Source organism: Telopea speciosissima, chromosome 10 (assembly GCF_018873765.1).
Source record: "Telopea speciosissima isolate NSW1024214 ecotype Mountain lineage chromosome 10, Tspe_v1, whole genome shotgun sequence".
Classification (NCBI taxonomy): domain Eukaryota; kingdom Viridiplantae; phylum Streptophyta; class Magnoliopsida; order Proteales; family Proteaceae; genus Telopea; species Telopea speciosissima.
In genome coordinates, this window is record NC_057925.1 from 46965761 (window position 1) to 46982540 (window position 16780).

At 38.3% G+C, this 16780-nt stretch overlaps 1 protein-coding gene and 1 long non-coding RNA gene across 2 annotated transcripts; both read left to right on the forward strand.

Moving 5' to 3' along the window:
* The first annotated feature begins 567 nt into the window (after positions 1–567).
* LOC122642574 lies at positions 568–14924 on the forward strand. Its single transcript, XM_043836090.1, has 7 exons — positions 568–910; positions 950–1140; positions 2102–2213; positions 2325–2496; positions 2583–2773; positions 12888–13029; positions 14701–14924. Exons 1-6 carry the CDS (start codon positions 695–697, stop codon positions 13008–13010), a joined length of 1005 nt encoding a protein of 334 aa, XP_043692025.1. The 5' UTR covers positions 568–694; the 3' UTR covers positions 13011–13029; positions 14701–14924.
* Positions 7455–11194, forward strand: LOC122642575. Its single transcript, XR_006330062.1, has 3 exons — positions 7455–7467; positions 8941–8943; positions 10846–11194. It is a non-coding gene; the product is annotated as an uncharacterized LOC122642575 (long non-coding RNA).
* Positions 14925–16780: the final 1856 nt, after the last annotated feature.

A 16780-nucleotide genomic window follows, 5' to 3' on the forward strand; every position in this document is an offset into this window, starting at 1 on the left:
TTTACCCTTTATTGACCAACCAGTGAACCAAACATCCCCACCTAAAAATAATTATTCTCAGTAGTAGGTTCCGGTTATCTGAACTGAACTGAACCAACCCAGCGGAGGATCATTTTTCCGATCGGGCCGTCACCGACCTGCGCCTTCAATTCGGTTCCCAAAATGGCCTTCCATTATTTTCTATAAAAGGAAAAGCTCATAAGGCAGTATCTATCAGCTTTTGTACTCTCTCTCCCTTATCCATAGCCGTTACTACTGTGTATTATATTTCTGGTAAGGGTATTACTGTAATATCGAACTACCACCTTAGATTCATTTCCCATTTTGAAAAAGGAAAAAGAAGGCCATTATCTGCAAGATATCCAATGACGATTTTATCCTCATCTCACTCTTCAGAACCCTCTATCCTTTCTGAAGATGAGGGCATTATTGTCATCACAATTTAGAAACTGTTAAATACAAACAAGGAGGGGGCCTTTGGCGTCATTTCAAAATATATAAAAGAGAGACAGAGAGAGAGAGAGAGAGAGAGACACACACACAGAGACAGGGAGAAGAGAGAGGAGAGAGGAGAGAGAGACACACACAGAGACAGGGAGAAGAGAGAGAAGAGAGAGAGAGAGAGAGATGGCTAAGGAGGGAACCGTTTGAGTTTCCGTTTTTTCAGTTATTATATGAAGGTTTACCCACAGCAATGGTGTCGGACCAAGAAATATCAAGCAGCGTTGAGTCTCTGCTCCGTCAATCGGATCCTCGCAGTTTTACCTCCCTTAACGGCGTCGTTCAGCAGTTGGAAGCGAAGCTAGGGTTAAGCCTCGCCCACAAGGCTGGCTTCATCAGAGACCAGATCGATCATCTTCTCCGATCACAAGTCCAACAACACGCTCCGAAGGACCATTTTGCCCTTCAACAGCAGCAGCAACAGCAGCAACAGCACCCGCACCACCACCAGCACCCTCAATATCAGAACACCCATCCCCAAATCCCTCAACATTTCGCCCTTCCTGTCCACCGTCACGAGGAGCTCAACTTCCGAGGTGCTCCTCCTCCGGCGCAGCTACAGCCCCTACCGGTGACCAAAGCTAATGCTTTTATCCAGAATGTCGTTGCTCTACCTGCCCCTGAAATACCCAAAGAAAGGTTCGCTGCCCTTCTACTTTTCTTCCGTTCACGCTTGGAAATCATGGCCCTAGGGTTTCTCTGTCAGGGTTTTGGAATTTGAGTTCTTCTCGATTTATTTTGTATTTTACATTGTCTTTTATCAAAGGTGAAATGTCTTTCGTTGCAAAGTTTATGGTTTTTTTTTTCGAGAGCAGAGCGGAGTTTTTTGGTTTTATAGTTGATTTTTTATTTTCTTATTGGAAGCAGAATGACGGGAATTCTACACTAATGCTTATGAATTGCAGTAACAATTCTCGCAACTTAATATTTTTTTGGGTACTCTACTTGATTATTCGTCTTTTATGTATGTCATCTCGTATTCCGCCCCCCCCCCCTTCTCTTCTTTTACTGTTCTTCTCGTGCCTTGGTTGGTTCCAACTGCATACGTTCCGTACACGGTAGTGATTCTTCATAATGCGTGTCTTTATGTGCCTTCAATGCGTTTTAGAAACTCGACCTGCATGTCTGGTTTTCTACTTCACTAAATAAAAGAAAAATGTTTATTTATGAACTGAAAATGCGTGTTTGTATGTGCCTTCTAACTTTCATTCGCTTATTGCTGTCCATCCTTTCAGCAGTGGCAGCCTGTCTGCACTTCTCCGCCTTTGTTGATGTGCTGCAACTTGGTTTGGGTTGTAGTTTTGTAGGTGATGGGGAACTATGGTACCCTTTTTTGTGTGTGGTACTTGGGAACTATGGTTGTTGGCTGATGTTTGATCACTTCCTCCATTTTATATATTTCTTGCAACTCTAGTTATCTTTTGCCCATAAAAATTAGTTTTTTCTGACGTGACAATCAAAGTTCTGTTATGTTCAGTTTCATACATTTTGAATGTGATGTTTTATGAGGGTCTCTCTGATTCTAAGTATATTTTACAAATACTCCTGGGTAACATAATACTTGAGCTTGTCTATTTGTTCTGTTTATCATTTATTGCAGTGCTCCAACTGGAACCAAAAGGAGAGGTGGCCCGGGAGGGCTCAACAAAGTTTGTGGTGTTTCACCTGAACTCCAGGCCATTGTTGGTGAGCCAGCCCTGCCAAGGACCCAGGTTCTCTGTTTCTTGAATCATCCTATTACTTATTAGTTGGTCCCGTTATTAAATATTTTTTCTGCTTACTATTCAAGAGAATCCTAATGGCACCATTATTTTATTCTGCAGATTGTGAAGCAATTATGGGCTTACATAAGAAAAAACAATCTCCAAGATCCAAGCAATAAGAGAAAGATAATTTGCAATGATGAGCTGCGTTTGGTGTTTGAAACAGACTGTACTGACATGTTCAAGATGAATAAACTGCTAGCCAAGCATATTATCCCTCTTGAACCCTCAAGTATGCATGTCCTTTTTTTAATGATTTTAACATATTTGGCATCTGTTGAAACATGGATGGTAGTTTATATGATTTCTTACTTGTAGAAGAGTCAGGTAAAGATTCTAAGAGGATAAAGCTAGACATGGAGTCTGCAACTGAAAGTATCGAAGCTGGTGAATCTTCCGTGATAATATCTGTTGCACTTGCCCAATTTTTTGGCACTGGGGAAAGGGAAATGCTTCAATCGGAAGCTGTAAATCGTGTTTGGGATTACATAAAAGTTAACCAGCTGGAGGTGGGTAATCGGTGCATAAATTTTTTTTTATTTTTAAAATATCATTTATAACACCATTTATTTGGTTTGCGCTGATTTTAGTTTGTTAATTGTGATGGAATACAACATGGATGTGAAGTAGAAATTGAAACAATGATGCAGGAGCAGTTCTTTGGACTGGGCAGAACTTGTTTGAGAACTCTGACTGAAAACCGGGCCCGAATTGGGATTTGGGACTAGTAGGATATTAGTAGTTTATTTACTTACTCATTTGGATTTATCTTGTAATATTTTGTTTTAGGCTAGAATTCCATTCCATTTTAAGTCTTAGAGTTAGTTTTATATTGGGTTAGATAGTTAGGAAATAGAGTTAGATTTTACTTCTGTTTTAGCATTAGGCTGCAATTAGGAAACTTCAATTTCATTTTATAAATATACTTGTAACCCAATTTATTGAACAAAATTGAATAGAATGAAAAGTTGAGTTGGAATCTCACGGTTGTGAGTATGGTGTGAGGCCGGTGGCCTTCTTCTCATTCTCCTTCCTCTTCTTTTTCTCCTTCTCCTGTCCCCTTTCTAGCGAGATCCTCTTTTTCTCATTCCCTCTTTTCTGTTATGGCGGTACTTACAGCAACCCATATGTTGGATCGATCTTCTTCAATTCAACTTTTACTTTTCTCCCTCTGAGATTTTGGGCGTTGGGTGCCCTCCATAGGTGATCCAAACCCTATTGTCTGAGTTCCAAAGACATTTTCATCTCTTAGTTTCAACGTCAGTTTCAGATCTGGTTTCTTTTTGCCTCCAGCTTCCTATTTCAGAAAATTTCCTGAAGCTAATCCTTGATTTCTGGAATTGCTATTGGTATTTCCTAAGAGGGCTTAGAGTTAGAAATCTTATCCTAAAATTTCAGGCTGACCAGATCTCATCTGATTGAGTTCTTCCATCTGCAATTGGGTTGGGTTTACTGCTCATGCTGTTCTGTTTTAACACAATGAAGAAGACGATCTATTCCTCCCCTCTTTGTCGATAGTCTAATCCCTTTTATATGTTATTCCCTAAATACCCCCTCATCCCCTTCTTTATTACGTTACTTCTTTTTTGTTATTACTTCCCAAATACCCCTCCCCAAAGTAATTTCTTCTTTATGTTAAAATTCCACTCATATTCTTGTGGGTGCTTTTGGAAGTCAAGAAAATTACAGCCCTGGCATTAATAATTAGTCTTTTAATAAGTGCTGGATTGTTACCTAATTTACAAAAATCGTCATTATCCTTGATTAATTGAGTCCTATTGTCCGGGATGGGCCCACAACGAACCCAAATAGGGTATTGTGACCTGGGTTCCGCATCAATTGGTAGCAGAGCAAACCTGACCATTGAGTCCTTATTGTTCAAGTTTAGAGTTCGCTTGCCTAACGGAAAGCTTACTATTTTATTTATTGGTGAAGGGCAAAGTGACAATTTTGTCTCACGGTCTGTGGTGGATATGTTATCAAAGACCAACAGGATCATCATTGAGTATGAGGATGATGTTTTTGTCTAATTTTCCATTTCTCAGTATTGTGATGGTGCTTATTGTGAAGTGTTTGATTCCCCTCAACACATTATTAAACTGGGTTGAGAATGGTTTGAAGAACAAAGCGGCATCGTTGATTGTAACAGAAGTTTGTGAACCTTACAACCTTTTCACATGTGCCAGACATTCATTATTCAAGGATTGGTTGACATAGTATGCTTAGAGTCAAAGAAGGTGGTACTGACAGTGCAGCCACAAGACGAGTCGAATGGGTCAAGACAAAAGGAAGACGCTTGAATGTGGGATAACAAGTAACGGTCAAGGAAGACAAGACAGTTATTGTGGGTGAAGCTTCAATTGACATATTAGACCCTACTACAACGATGAACATTCTACATATTGAGTTTGTTATTCCCCACATATTTCAAGCCACTGATGCATCATCAAAGCTTCATATTTTGCATTTTCTTCAAGTTGCAGACAAGGAGCCAATAGCCCCCCATTCGTGTGCTTTTATTTCTACTGTTCTACATGAGTTTTTTTTTTTTCTTAATACCTGGATAATTGATGTAGGAGCAGTTCTTTGAACTAGGCCGAACTTGTTTGAGAACTCCGCCTGAAAACCTAACCCGAGTTGGGATTTGGGGCTAGAAGGATATTAGTAGTTTATTTACTTACTTCTTTGGATTTATTTTGTAATCTTTTGTCTTAGGGTAGAATTCCATTTAAGCCTTAGAGTTAGTTTTAGACTGGGTAGATAATTAGGAAATAGAGTTAGATTTTACTTCTGTTTTAGCATTAGAATATAATTAGAATTTCAATTTTGTTTTATACATATACTTGTAACCCAATTCATTGAACATAATTGAATAGAATAAAAAGTTGAGTAGGAATCATGGTTAGTTAAAACGGAAACGGCAAAAAAATGGTATTCGGTACGGTCGTGTTTTAAACGGATCAGAACGTGAATGGGATGGTAAAAAATACAGTCGAATACTTCAAGAACGGGAACAAAAAAAGAAACCAGACGGTACACGTTTTAAACGTGTAAATTTGAACAATACGGTACAAAAAAAAAGGCAATATATACGCATAAATTGATAAATAATTTCCTAAATACCTGCATCAAAATTCAAAGCAACTATAACAATCAAAACAAATGTAGGTAGTATCCACATTCCATTCCAAATTAAAGTTGGAATCTTAAGCACCATAATATTACAATCAGACATTTATTCAAACCACCCATTCCAATATCAGAATCAACTATACCAAATGAACAAGTTCAATAATATTCCCATCACACAAATAATAGAAAAATATTAATCAGAGCACTATAAGTATGTTAGCCATGTCCTTTACATAGTCATTATAAAATAATAATAGAGAATATGATCTTTTTAAATCTTGGAATGTTAAAGAATAACAGTGAATGAATCAACTTAGCAGTTAAGTATGAACGATTGAACATGTAGGAGTCTTAATTATCAAAGCAATATTCCCATCACATATTTTTCTTTCCACTCTATTGTAACGAATCAGGTAGAGAACGATGGAGTTTCAATAATATTCCCATCACACATTTATCAATAACATTCCCATCACCATTTTTATTTGTAGGAATAGTTCACTATCTAGTGTGAAGTGTGATTCACTATATCATAATGAAGAGATTGAGACAGAGGAAGGGAGGGGTTTCAGGCTGCTAACTGTTTTTCCGCAGGTAGCTGGCTTGCTGCTTCCCTCTGATCTCCGACTTGCTGCCAGGAGAGAGGGAGAGTGACTATGCGATCGGGAGCTGAGGAGGTTTGGCTGTGCGGAGAGTCTCGGACTCTTGATTCTTTGCTGGCTTGCTTCTTACCTCCAGTTGTCAACTCGCCGCTGCTCTGTAAGGGATAGAAGCTTTGGTCGCCGGCTTCCCACTGGGAGAGAGGGAGAGGGACTGTACGATGAGGAGCCACAGAGGTCTTCGTGTTCGGCACTTCGGCTGTGCGAGAGTGTGAGACTCTGAAATGCTCGATCGAGAAAATGAGGGAATGGGTTTAGGGTTTTGGTTAAATTGCTAAATCGGGCTGGTTTGGTTTTTTTTATTAATAGCTGTTTTTTTCATTAAAAAAATGTATACGCATACTATATGCATTTAGAATTCTTTATCCAGTCGTACCGTTTTTTACCGTTGCTTTGGGAGCAGTTCAGCCATACGCGTTTTAAACGGTTTGGCTGTTTTATTCGCGTTTTAACTAACAAAGGTTGGAATCTCACGATTGTGAGTGTGGTGCTAGGCCGGTGGCCTTGTTTCCCCCTCCTTTCTTCTCTTCTTGTTCTTCTTCTTTCCCCTTTCAAACGAGACCCTCTTATTCATTACCTCGTCTATTTTCTTCTTCCTCTTTTCTGTTATGCGGTACTTGCAGCAATCCATACGTTGGATCAATCTTCTTCAATTCAACTCTTCTCCCTCTGAGATTTTGGGTGTTGGGTGCCCTTCCATAGACGATTCAAACCCTATTGTCTTAGTTCCAAAGTCATCTTCATCTCTTGGTTTCAACTTCAGTTTCAGACCTGGTTTCCTTTTGCGGCCAGCTTCCTATTTCAGAAATTTTCCTGGAAGCTACTAATACTTTCTCTGGAATTGCTGTCGGTACTTCCTAAGGGCATGGAGTTAGAAATCTTATCCTAAAATTTTAGGCTGACCAGATCTCATCTGATTGAGTTCTTCCATCTGCAATTGGGCAGATGGATTGGGTTTACTGCTCATGCTGTTCTGTTTTAACACAAGGAATAAGACAATCTATTCCTCTCCTCTATGTCGATAGTCTAAGCCCTTTTTATTTGTTATTCCCTAAATACCCCCTCATCCCCTTCTTTATTACGTTACTTTTTTTTTTTTTCTTTTTCTTTTTCTGTTATTACTTTCCACAAGTATCCCTCCTTGAAGTAATTGCTTCTTTATGTTATAAACTTATAACTCCACTCCTATTCTTGTGGGTGCTTTTGGAAGTCAAGAAAATTACAGCCCTGCCATTAATATTTATTCACCTTTTATTAAGTGCTGGATTGTTACCTAATTTACGAAAATCACCATTATCCTTTTTTAATTGAGTCCTATTGTTCGAACCCAAATAAGGTATTGTGACCCGGGTTCTGCATCAATTGGTAGCAGAGCAAACTTGACCATTGATTCCTTTGTGTTCAAATTTAGAGTTCGCTTGCCTAACGGAAAGCTTGCTATTTATTTATTGATGAAGGGTAAAGTGACAATTTCGGCTTGCAGTCTGTGGTGGATATGTTATCGAAGACCCAACAGGATCATCATTGAGTCTGAGGATGATGTTTCGAATTTTCCATTTCTCAGTATTGTGATGGTGCTTATTGTGAAGTTTTTGATTCCTCTCAACCAAGGTTTAAAGTATTGGTATCGGGTATCGTATCGGTTGGGTGATTTTAAGAGACGTATCGTATGATTCGTATCGTATCGTATCGTTTCGGAGATACGTATCGAACAATACAAATACGCATAGAAATGGTCAAGATACACATGGAAATACACTTTTGGAACAAAAAACAATATAAATAAGCAATATATAATAAGTGTCATGCATAAAACCTAAAATGGTGAATAATGTATAATCAAACAAGTGCATTAAATTGAAATTGTTATAAAAGATGAAGTTTCTCACATGTTGTAATCGTCTATAGCCATGAAGAGTATTGGATGATGCAAAGGATGATGTTATAGCACTCCATGATTCGTTTTTAGTTTAAAAGTGTGAAAAACCAAGATTAAATGCAAGATTTTAGACTCTTGGTTGAGAGTTTTCCTTCATTTTTTCGTGAGATTAGGAATTGTATTGATTCTATGAGTGAAAATGGCTTCTTAATGAACTGTATCGATGGTTATGAATTCCATTGGACCCAGAAATGATACATTGGAAGAATCTTTTGGGTCTTCCAATATCAATAGGTTGATTGTTTCGCTCTTGTATCTTCCAAAAGGGAAAAGATCTCTGAGAGTTGTTTCACGGATCCGAAAGAGAGTACTTGGGTTCTCCTAATAACTAAAAAGTGTATCATGCCTGAATCTAATTGGGGTTCGCGGTGGTGGAGGAACCGGATCAGAAAAAAGAGGGATTCTAGTTGTAAGATAGCATCGGTACATGTCGGTATGTATCGGTACGTATCGGTGATGTATTGGTATGTATCGAGCCATATCGGCCGATATGTATCGATACATATCGGCCGATACGTATTCAATCACCCATTCAACCCTTTACTGGAGGTATCGATACGTATCGGTCTTATTGTATCGTATCGGCCCATATCGGTCGATACATTTCGATACAATTCGAGACAGTTCATTTTAAAAAAAAAAGGAGATGTATCGGTATCGACTGATACGATACCGATACCGATACGTATCGGTCGATTCTTTAAACCATGCTCTCAACGCATTATTAAATTAAGTCAAGAGTGGTTGGAAGAACGAAGTGACGTTGTTGATTGCAAAAGAAATTTATGCACCCTACATCTTTTTCACATGCATCAGACATTCGTTCTTCAAGGATTGGTTGATGAAAAATGCTCAGAGTCAAAGAAGGTGGTACCGTCAATGCAGCCACAAGACGAGCCGAATGGGTCAATGCTCGGATCTGGGACAAGAAGTACTGGTTAAGGAGACGGTTATTGTGGGTGAAGCATCTATAGACTCTACTACAACAATGAATGTTCTACTTATTGAGTTTTTTATTCCCCACATATTTCAAAACACAGATGCAACATCGAAGTTGCATATTTTGGATTATCTTCAAGTTTTAGAAAAGGAGCTGATAGCCCCCGTTCGTGTGCTTTTATTTCTACCGTCCTAGAAAACTCATGGACGAGTTTTTTCCATCAAGAGAATTGATGTGGGAGCAGTTCTTTGGACCGAGCCGAACTTGTTTGAAAACTTTGTCCAGAAACTGGGCCTGTATTGGGATTTGGGTGTAGTAAGATATTAGTAGTTTATTTACTTATTTTGATTTCTCTTGTAATAATTTGTTTTAGGCTAGAATTCCATTCCAATTTAAGTCTTATAGTTAGTTTTAGAATTGGTTAGATACATAAGAAATAGAGTTCGATTTTACTTCTATTTTAGCACTAGACTACAATTAGGAAACTTCAATTTAGTTTTCATGCGATAGATGGCTTTGTGGTAACTACTTGTTCAAGAAGTATATTCTTATACGTCCACCTGTATGACGACTTGGCTTGGTCATCCTTTGTAGAATAACTATTTCTACATTAGCAACTTTCTTCCGGCAGTTCTTGACACTGATTGAATGAACATTTAGAGCTGACTTGGGAGTTGCCCCGATTAGTGACAAGCTCCAAGGGAGTCATTTGAGGTGGTATGGTCATGTTCAACGGAGGTCTATGGACGCCCTAGTAAGGAGGAGTGATATGATCCCGATTGAAGGAGCTAAAAGAGCTAGGGGCAGGCCTAAAATGACCATAGAAGAAGTTGTGAGGAAGGACATGCATAGTCTAGGCCTTGTACCAAGCATGACCCCAAATAAAGCCTATTGGAGGGCAAGGATCCATGTGGCAGACCCCATTTAGCTGAGATTCTCCTGACTTGCTGGGCTGTGCCTCTTTTCTCTTACTTGCGTCTTTCATCTTTCATTTGTCATTGTCCATTTTTCTTCCTTCACCTCATTCCACATCCCTCATTCTCTCATCTTTTCATTCCCCCTTTTTTTGTTATACCTCAGTTTTCCCTATTTTGTTTTGTTTGGATCCATGTAGCCAAACCCATTAAGTTGGGATAAGGCTGAGTTTGTTGTTGTTGTTTGTAGTGTCTTGACACTGATCTCTTTGTGGAGCTTTCAACTCTTTTGAATCACGAAGCGCTCTAAAAGTTGTTATTGACTAGTATCTGGCTTCAATCGGTAAACTTTCATTTCACAAAGCCACTTGATAGTTCGATAAGCCAAAGAAAGATAGAAATGCTTTCTCTCAGTTTAGTTTCTTTTATTTGAAACATAGGGAAGTTCTTGGGCCTTAATTAGGTTCCTCAGCTGCTTTGTTCTTATGTTTAAGAAGAGGGGGGGGGGTGCTCCTTCTCAACTCTTGAGTTTTTCAATTTCTTGGGAAGATTTCAATTGAAAGAAAATATTTAAAGAAATGCTCACATCAAACCATTTAAATGAGGTGAAACAGTCTAGTGTTTATACTGAAAAGAGATTCGATTCGGAACTATTATATGTCCAAGGTCCAATATTGAAATCATTTCAAAGGGTTTCCCTGACTTTGTCCGTGTCAACAAACAATTCGAAATATCTTGACTTTTTTAGAACAGGTCCGAGTCAAATAGCAATGATTCGAAGCACTTCTTTTTACACTATTTCGGAAACCTAAGGACTCAATCATATGGATATGTAAAATACAAGATTTCCAATCCTAAGAGGAGAAGGAGGGAAACGGATACTCAATTTCAAGTGAGTAAACAGAATTCCATACTTGATCTCATAGATACATATAGAATTCTGTGGAAAGTCGTATGTACAGTTTGGAAAGCCGTATTCCAAAATAAGTGATTTTAGTCCTTCTAAAAAGAAAACTGATTCTTAAACCTCTTTCACGCTCATGTCACGTCAAGGTACTGTAGAAGAAAAAACTGCAAAATCCGATCCAATTTATCGTAATCGATTAGTTAACAAGTTGGCTAACCGTATTCTGAAACATGGAAAAAAATCATTGGCTTATCAAATTATCTATTGAGCAGTGAAAAAGATTCAATGAAAGACAGAAACTATCTACGATCTGTTTTACGTCAAGCAATACGTGGAGTAACTCCCGATATAGCAGTAAAAGCAAGACGTGTAGGCAGATCGACTCATCAAGTTCCCATTGAAATAGGGTCTACACAAGGAAAAGCACTTGCCATTCATTGATTATTAGGGGGCATCCCGAAAACGACCGGGTCGAAATATGGCTTTCAAATTAAGTTCCGAATTAGTGGATGCTGCCAAAGGGAGTGGCGATGCCATACGCAAAAAGGAAGAGACTCATAGAATGGCAAATAGAGCTTTTGCTCATTTTTCGTTAATCCATGAACACGATCTATATAGACACATAGATCCATAAATCTCGATCGGAAAAGAATCAATAGAAAAAAAATAATCAGAATTGATCGATATCTTTCTCGAAACAAACAAAAAGGAAACAAAAGATGAAACATAAATCATGGATCAACTAAGTCCTCTCGGGGGCTTGCTTAAGAATAAGAAAGAGGAATCTCATGTAAATACCGAGGAGTAAGATTTGATCCTATTCATGGGGATTCTGTAAATATCTCATTCCAAAAATAGAAAGTTCGTAACAATTGGGACTTTTTTGGAGATGGGATGCAGTTAATAATTCATGATCTGGCTTGTACAAAATGAAAACTTCATTCTCGATTCTACAAGAAGTTTTATGAAATCGTTTCATTTGCTTCTCTTCTATGGAAGTTTCATTTTCCCAGAATGTATCCTAATTTTTGGTCTAATTCTTCTTCTGATGATCGATTCAGCCTCTATTCAAAAAGATATACCTTGGTTATATTTCATCTCTTCAACAAGTTTAGTAATGAGCATAACCATCCTATTGTTCCAATGGAGAGAAGAACCTATGATTAACTTTTCAGGAAATTTCCAAACGAACAATTTCAACGAAATCTTTCAATTTCTTATTTTACTATGTTCAATTCTATGTATTCCTCTATGTTCAATTCTATGTATTCCTCTACAGGCATTCAAAGTGTAGTTTGGTCTCGAGTCAGGTCAGAGCAGAGTGAGGAGCGTCGTCGGGATTAGTGAGCCCATAGGGCTTTCAATCTCCTGCTGCTAAGCTCAACTCACTCTAGTCAAAGTTTGGATATCCTATAGTCATTTCAATATTGAAATTAATTGCTTGCCCCGCTCCAGAAGAAAGAAAAGCTTGAAACGTAACGGAAGTCGGCCTAGTATTAGTGCTGCGCCCGTATGGAGCGAAGAAGCTGATATCGCTGTTGGCCTGCTATCCGCATGCAAGCAAGAATAGCAATTGTTGATACCAATCTCTCTACCTTATGTAGTCGACGCCACCTTCACAATTTCTGGTGTTTTCGTATATCTTTGCACAGAGCTAAGATAAGCATCTTGCTTCGTTTTCAGCGTTTGTGCAATATTTTGCAGAGTGCAGATTTCTATATCATATTTTTTTTTATTGACATGTTAAAATTCACCAGAGTATGATCTCATGTGCTGAGTATACGCATGCATGCATCTCTGCTCTCCTGTTACCCATCACTGTTATCATACTTTAAGATAGAACGATGCACTGAGTATGTAATATGAAAAATTCGCAAAAAGTATATAATTTTTGTTTAACTTGCACTTCTATATTATTGCATTTACTCATCTTTAATGTTTTAACTTGGTCTGGTAGTTATTACTTGTAAAAGAAAGTGTAACTTTGTTGGCTTAGGTTCACAGTTTCATCAGTGTATATTAGTACCTCCTCCCTGGGGGATGGCAAGCACCACTGTTTACCTAAATTTTAGATACACTACAAATCAATTGGCATTTAAGTGTACTATTTTTTTTTTTCTCCCTATTTTTAGGACCCCCTAAACTCGATGGCGATACTTTGTGATGCAAAGCTTCATGAACTTATTGGATGTGAAAGCATTTCTGCATTGGGTATGTCAGAGATTCTGGTGCGCCATTTCTTCAAACGATCATGATGTCCTCTAGTGTTGACTGGTTGGTGAAGTCCTCAACTTTGCAATCTCTTTGTGTTTCATGTCTACTTTGGAATATCTAATGTACTAAATAACATGTCCTACTTTTGGTATGGTATCTCCCTATGTGGTTGCTCCTTTCATATGATTGGCTTGATACCTGTAATCTAATTTTTACGTTGTTACCTGCTGCATTCAATTTTCAAATGAACAGTTTCTATTCATCAGTTAATATATTCTTCGATATTTTCCAATGAAACAAACATTTTTTTGGTGGGGGAAAGGGGGGGGGAGTGTGTGTGCTAAGCATTTGGTTTTATCTGTACTTATCATCAGATTGTGTTATTGTCTATGCAAGTACTTATAACATGTCCTAGATTAGTGGCAACTTGGTTGTTCCAATGAAGTCGAAGTGTCTAGTGTGATGTGAATTCGTATAGGCGGATGTTGCTGGATGTTCCTTAGGTGAGTGTACTCTGCTTGACATCCACCTCATCCAAGGTATAGAAGAGTACAATGACTTCCAGGTAGATTTTTAAGTTACATTTTTTTTTTTTTCAGTTAACATTCTTCGTAATTAGGAATTAGGAAGGGGACAACACTTGGTGTAATGGTAGAAGCTCAGTCTGTCAGTGAAGTCACAAGGTTGAGCCTGAGTAGTCGCTTTGTGCAAAAAAAGGCAAAGGTTAGGATGGACTCTAGGCCACCCCTCTTACAACTGCAAAAGCGGGACTTGCACCGAGTTATGGTCCCTCTCTTTCTTTTTATATATAATTGAGGATCTTCACATGTTATTTTGCACATTAGCGCTTGGGTAATACCTATGCGCTTAGGTTGTGTCTGCTGCATAGAACCATTAGTGGACCTTGGATACAAGCCACTTCTAGGCTATGCTTTTAACACTGGGCAATGCTTGATTGGTTTAAGGGCTGTAAATGGAGTGAATTCAAATTGGATCTTGATTTATCATAATTCAATTTGATTATACTCGATCGATACTTCACCATGATTTAACATCTGAAGGGTTCTTTGTTTGACTATTCAAATTTAAAATTCAAATCCTTGATATCCAATCAACCACTCATTGAATGGCTCAGCAATCAGGGTGAATGGAATTGGTGTTTACATAGATCTCTTATTAAAACTGCCTTAAACTTTTTTAGGTAAAATATCAATGAAGAAAATGAAGGTGTGTTTAATCAGAATGGGATCGTAACAAAGAAGGAAGAGTTTTAGTTTGCTTATCCATGGTAGAGCCCCCTTGACCACTAGTGCCACTACCGCTGCCACTGTCATCTTCAATATTTTGAGAAACTTGTCGAATGAGAGAAGTTAAATCTCTTAACATTTTTGTTGTTGCTTGTTACTAGGATTGAGGATCACTAATTTGATGCAGGCATAAAAAGATACACTCACTGTCACACTTCACAACCCCTCCATGGGAGAGGGAAACCTCTGTAACCTGGAATCTTTGCATTGTCTTGTTCTACATTTTGGCTAGTAATTTCTCAGGCTGAATTAGTTTCAATTAGTGTTTCGAGTGATAGCACATTCTGCACCTCATTTGACTCTTTTTTTTCACTTGGATTATTATCTTCGAAGATTTTGGGAATTCAGACCATATCACTAGCTCCATTGACTTCCAGTGTGATCTCTAATTAGTAACCGATATTCTTTCTGGTGTTGCTTGCAGGTGTAAAGCATCGATGCTGACTAGTCAGTTCTTACAGTAGAGCAGATACTTTTAAGAAGATATCATTTGGATTTTATGTGCTGTGATTGATTAGATGCTAAGTTGTTCTTCAGACTCATTTATGAGCAAGATGAAAGTATACTCTGGGCCAATGGTGAGGAATATGTTGTGTAGTTAAAGCCATGGTCCTGGATTCAGGTTTTCTCACTGAGTATCTTAGGGTACAGTTCAGTTCCTTTGTTACTTATTTCTAACCACCTAAAATCTAGAAAAGAGAAGATAACAAGAAAACTTTCAGGGAGTGATTAAATCCTGATACTAACATCTACAGAAGATCACCCAATTTCACTCCTGATTTGTCAAGAAGCATTCAATCAAATCTAAAATTGGGTGGCATAAGCATCAACAGGAAAGTCTTATCGCGTATGACTATATATTTTTCTTGTTGAAGGTATTGCCCACATTTCTGTGTAGCATGAAGTGAATAGTGGTATACGAGAATCAACCTCCATGAATGGGATCTGTCTCTGCAACTGAGTGAACCATTTGGAAAAGGAACCACTTGAACTCCTTCTCCTGCCCGAACGACTCCTAATGAGTTATGACCTTGTATATTGGTCTTGTGATGCAGAGAGAGTGCGAAGCCATAGGAAGGTGGGAAGGGCCTCTTTCCTATTCCAGAAAAGAGTATGTGACGCCATAGATAGGTTTTGGAACAGAAGGTGGTGCCACCATGTTTTCTCCCGTCACATAAAGTTTGACCAATTTTTCCTTATAACTTTTTATAGTCTGTTGGGCTAAAATTTATTACATGAACTAAAGGGTTGATGCAGCTTAAGCTATCGTGTGGTATATATTGATCAACTATGAAAGTTTTGGGAGGGTGTTTCCTATCACCCCGTGATGCCCCTTGTTGGTTCAATTAATAGGTGGGCAGAGAGGTCCTTTCAGAGAGAGGAGGATAGAGAAATAGAGAATGCCTTGGGCTACACTCCTGGACAGGAATCATTTCTCCAATAAGATTTAGGATCGGTTTTTGTACATGGCTTTGTATGGTACATGGTCGTGTTTTCAACCATTAGATAAGTATGACCTGTACAATACATGATTTCTCATCCCCATCCAATGGTTGAAAGCACTGCACTTTGTTTGGAATTTTTTCGTCCCATGTTTTCAAACACGTACATCCTTGGTATTTTGTAGGGAAATAATACATGTTTTTCACCTTTTTTTGCCTATCCCATTTTTATCCGGCAAACAAACGGGCCCTAAAGAAATCATGGGAAAAGGAAAAGATGTCTTCTTCCTTGCATCAATAACCCATAGCGGAAAACCAGAATTAAAGCACGAGAGAAATCTTTCTCAATATTGATCCAATCAACCTGAAATTTGGGACTAGATAGCTATTGTAATGCTCTATCAAACCTGACTAATAAGCATTTGATTTAATTATTGTATCTAATCAACCAACACCTTAATGTGTTTCTATGTGTGTGGTTAGTGTACCATCCATGCCCATTTATACCCCTATTTCATGTATAGACATCTATGAGGAAAAACCCCCAAGCAATTGAGATCAAACCAGATCGGAATAATCTCTGCGGAGGATGATCTGGGCAGCCTGCAGAGGATGCAGGGGCCCTCCACATTGATCCTCCGCAGAGGCTAATACAGCCTGGATTCGATTAGCCTTATGTTGGATCACTTAGGTTCGAGCCTAGGGCTCCACACTGAGTTAACCCAGTCTATTTATGACCTAAGGGGTTTAACTAAACCCTAAGATGTGTAGCCTAAGTCCTATTTGGAACCTTATGTGTTTAAAACTCATTTTGGATCCTAAAACACCCCAAGCAAATGAGCTCAATTCTGTACCAAACTTGAGGTATATAGGAAAATAATCATTCATTCGGATGTTTCAGCAAATTTTCAAATCATATAACCATTTTCATCATATTTTCCCACCGGGATATTTTAATCATTTTATATGAATGATTTGTAGACATTTTAGGAAATTCGTGAGACTCAACAAATCTGTAGATACAAAATCCCACGTCTCAAAGGATATTCATCATCGTCAAAG

What these genes read in the sequence shown, in the direction of transcription:
- LOC122642574 (XM_043836090.1), top strand. Translation starts at nt 695, where the DNA reads ATGGTGTCGGACCAAGAAATATCAAGCAGCGTTGAGTCTCTGCTCCGT. An exon ending in AGGACCATTTTGCCCTTCAA is followed by an intron (nt 911 to 949) that starts CAGCAGCAGCAA and finishes CCGCACCACCAC; the next exon opens with CAGCACCCTCAATATCAGAA. An exon ending in TATCCCTCTTGAACCCTCAA is followed by an intron (nt 2,497 to 2,582) that starts GTATGCATGTCC and finishes TCTTACTTGTAG; the next exon opens with AAGAGTCAGGTAAAGATTCT.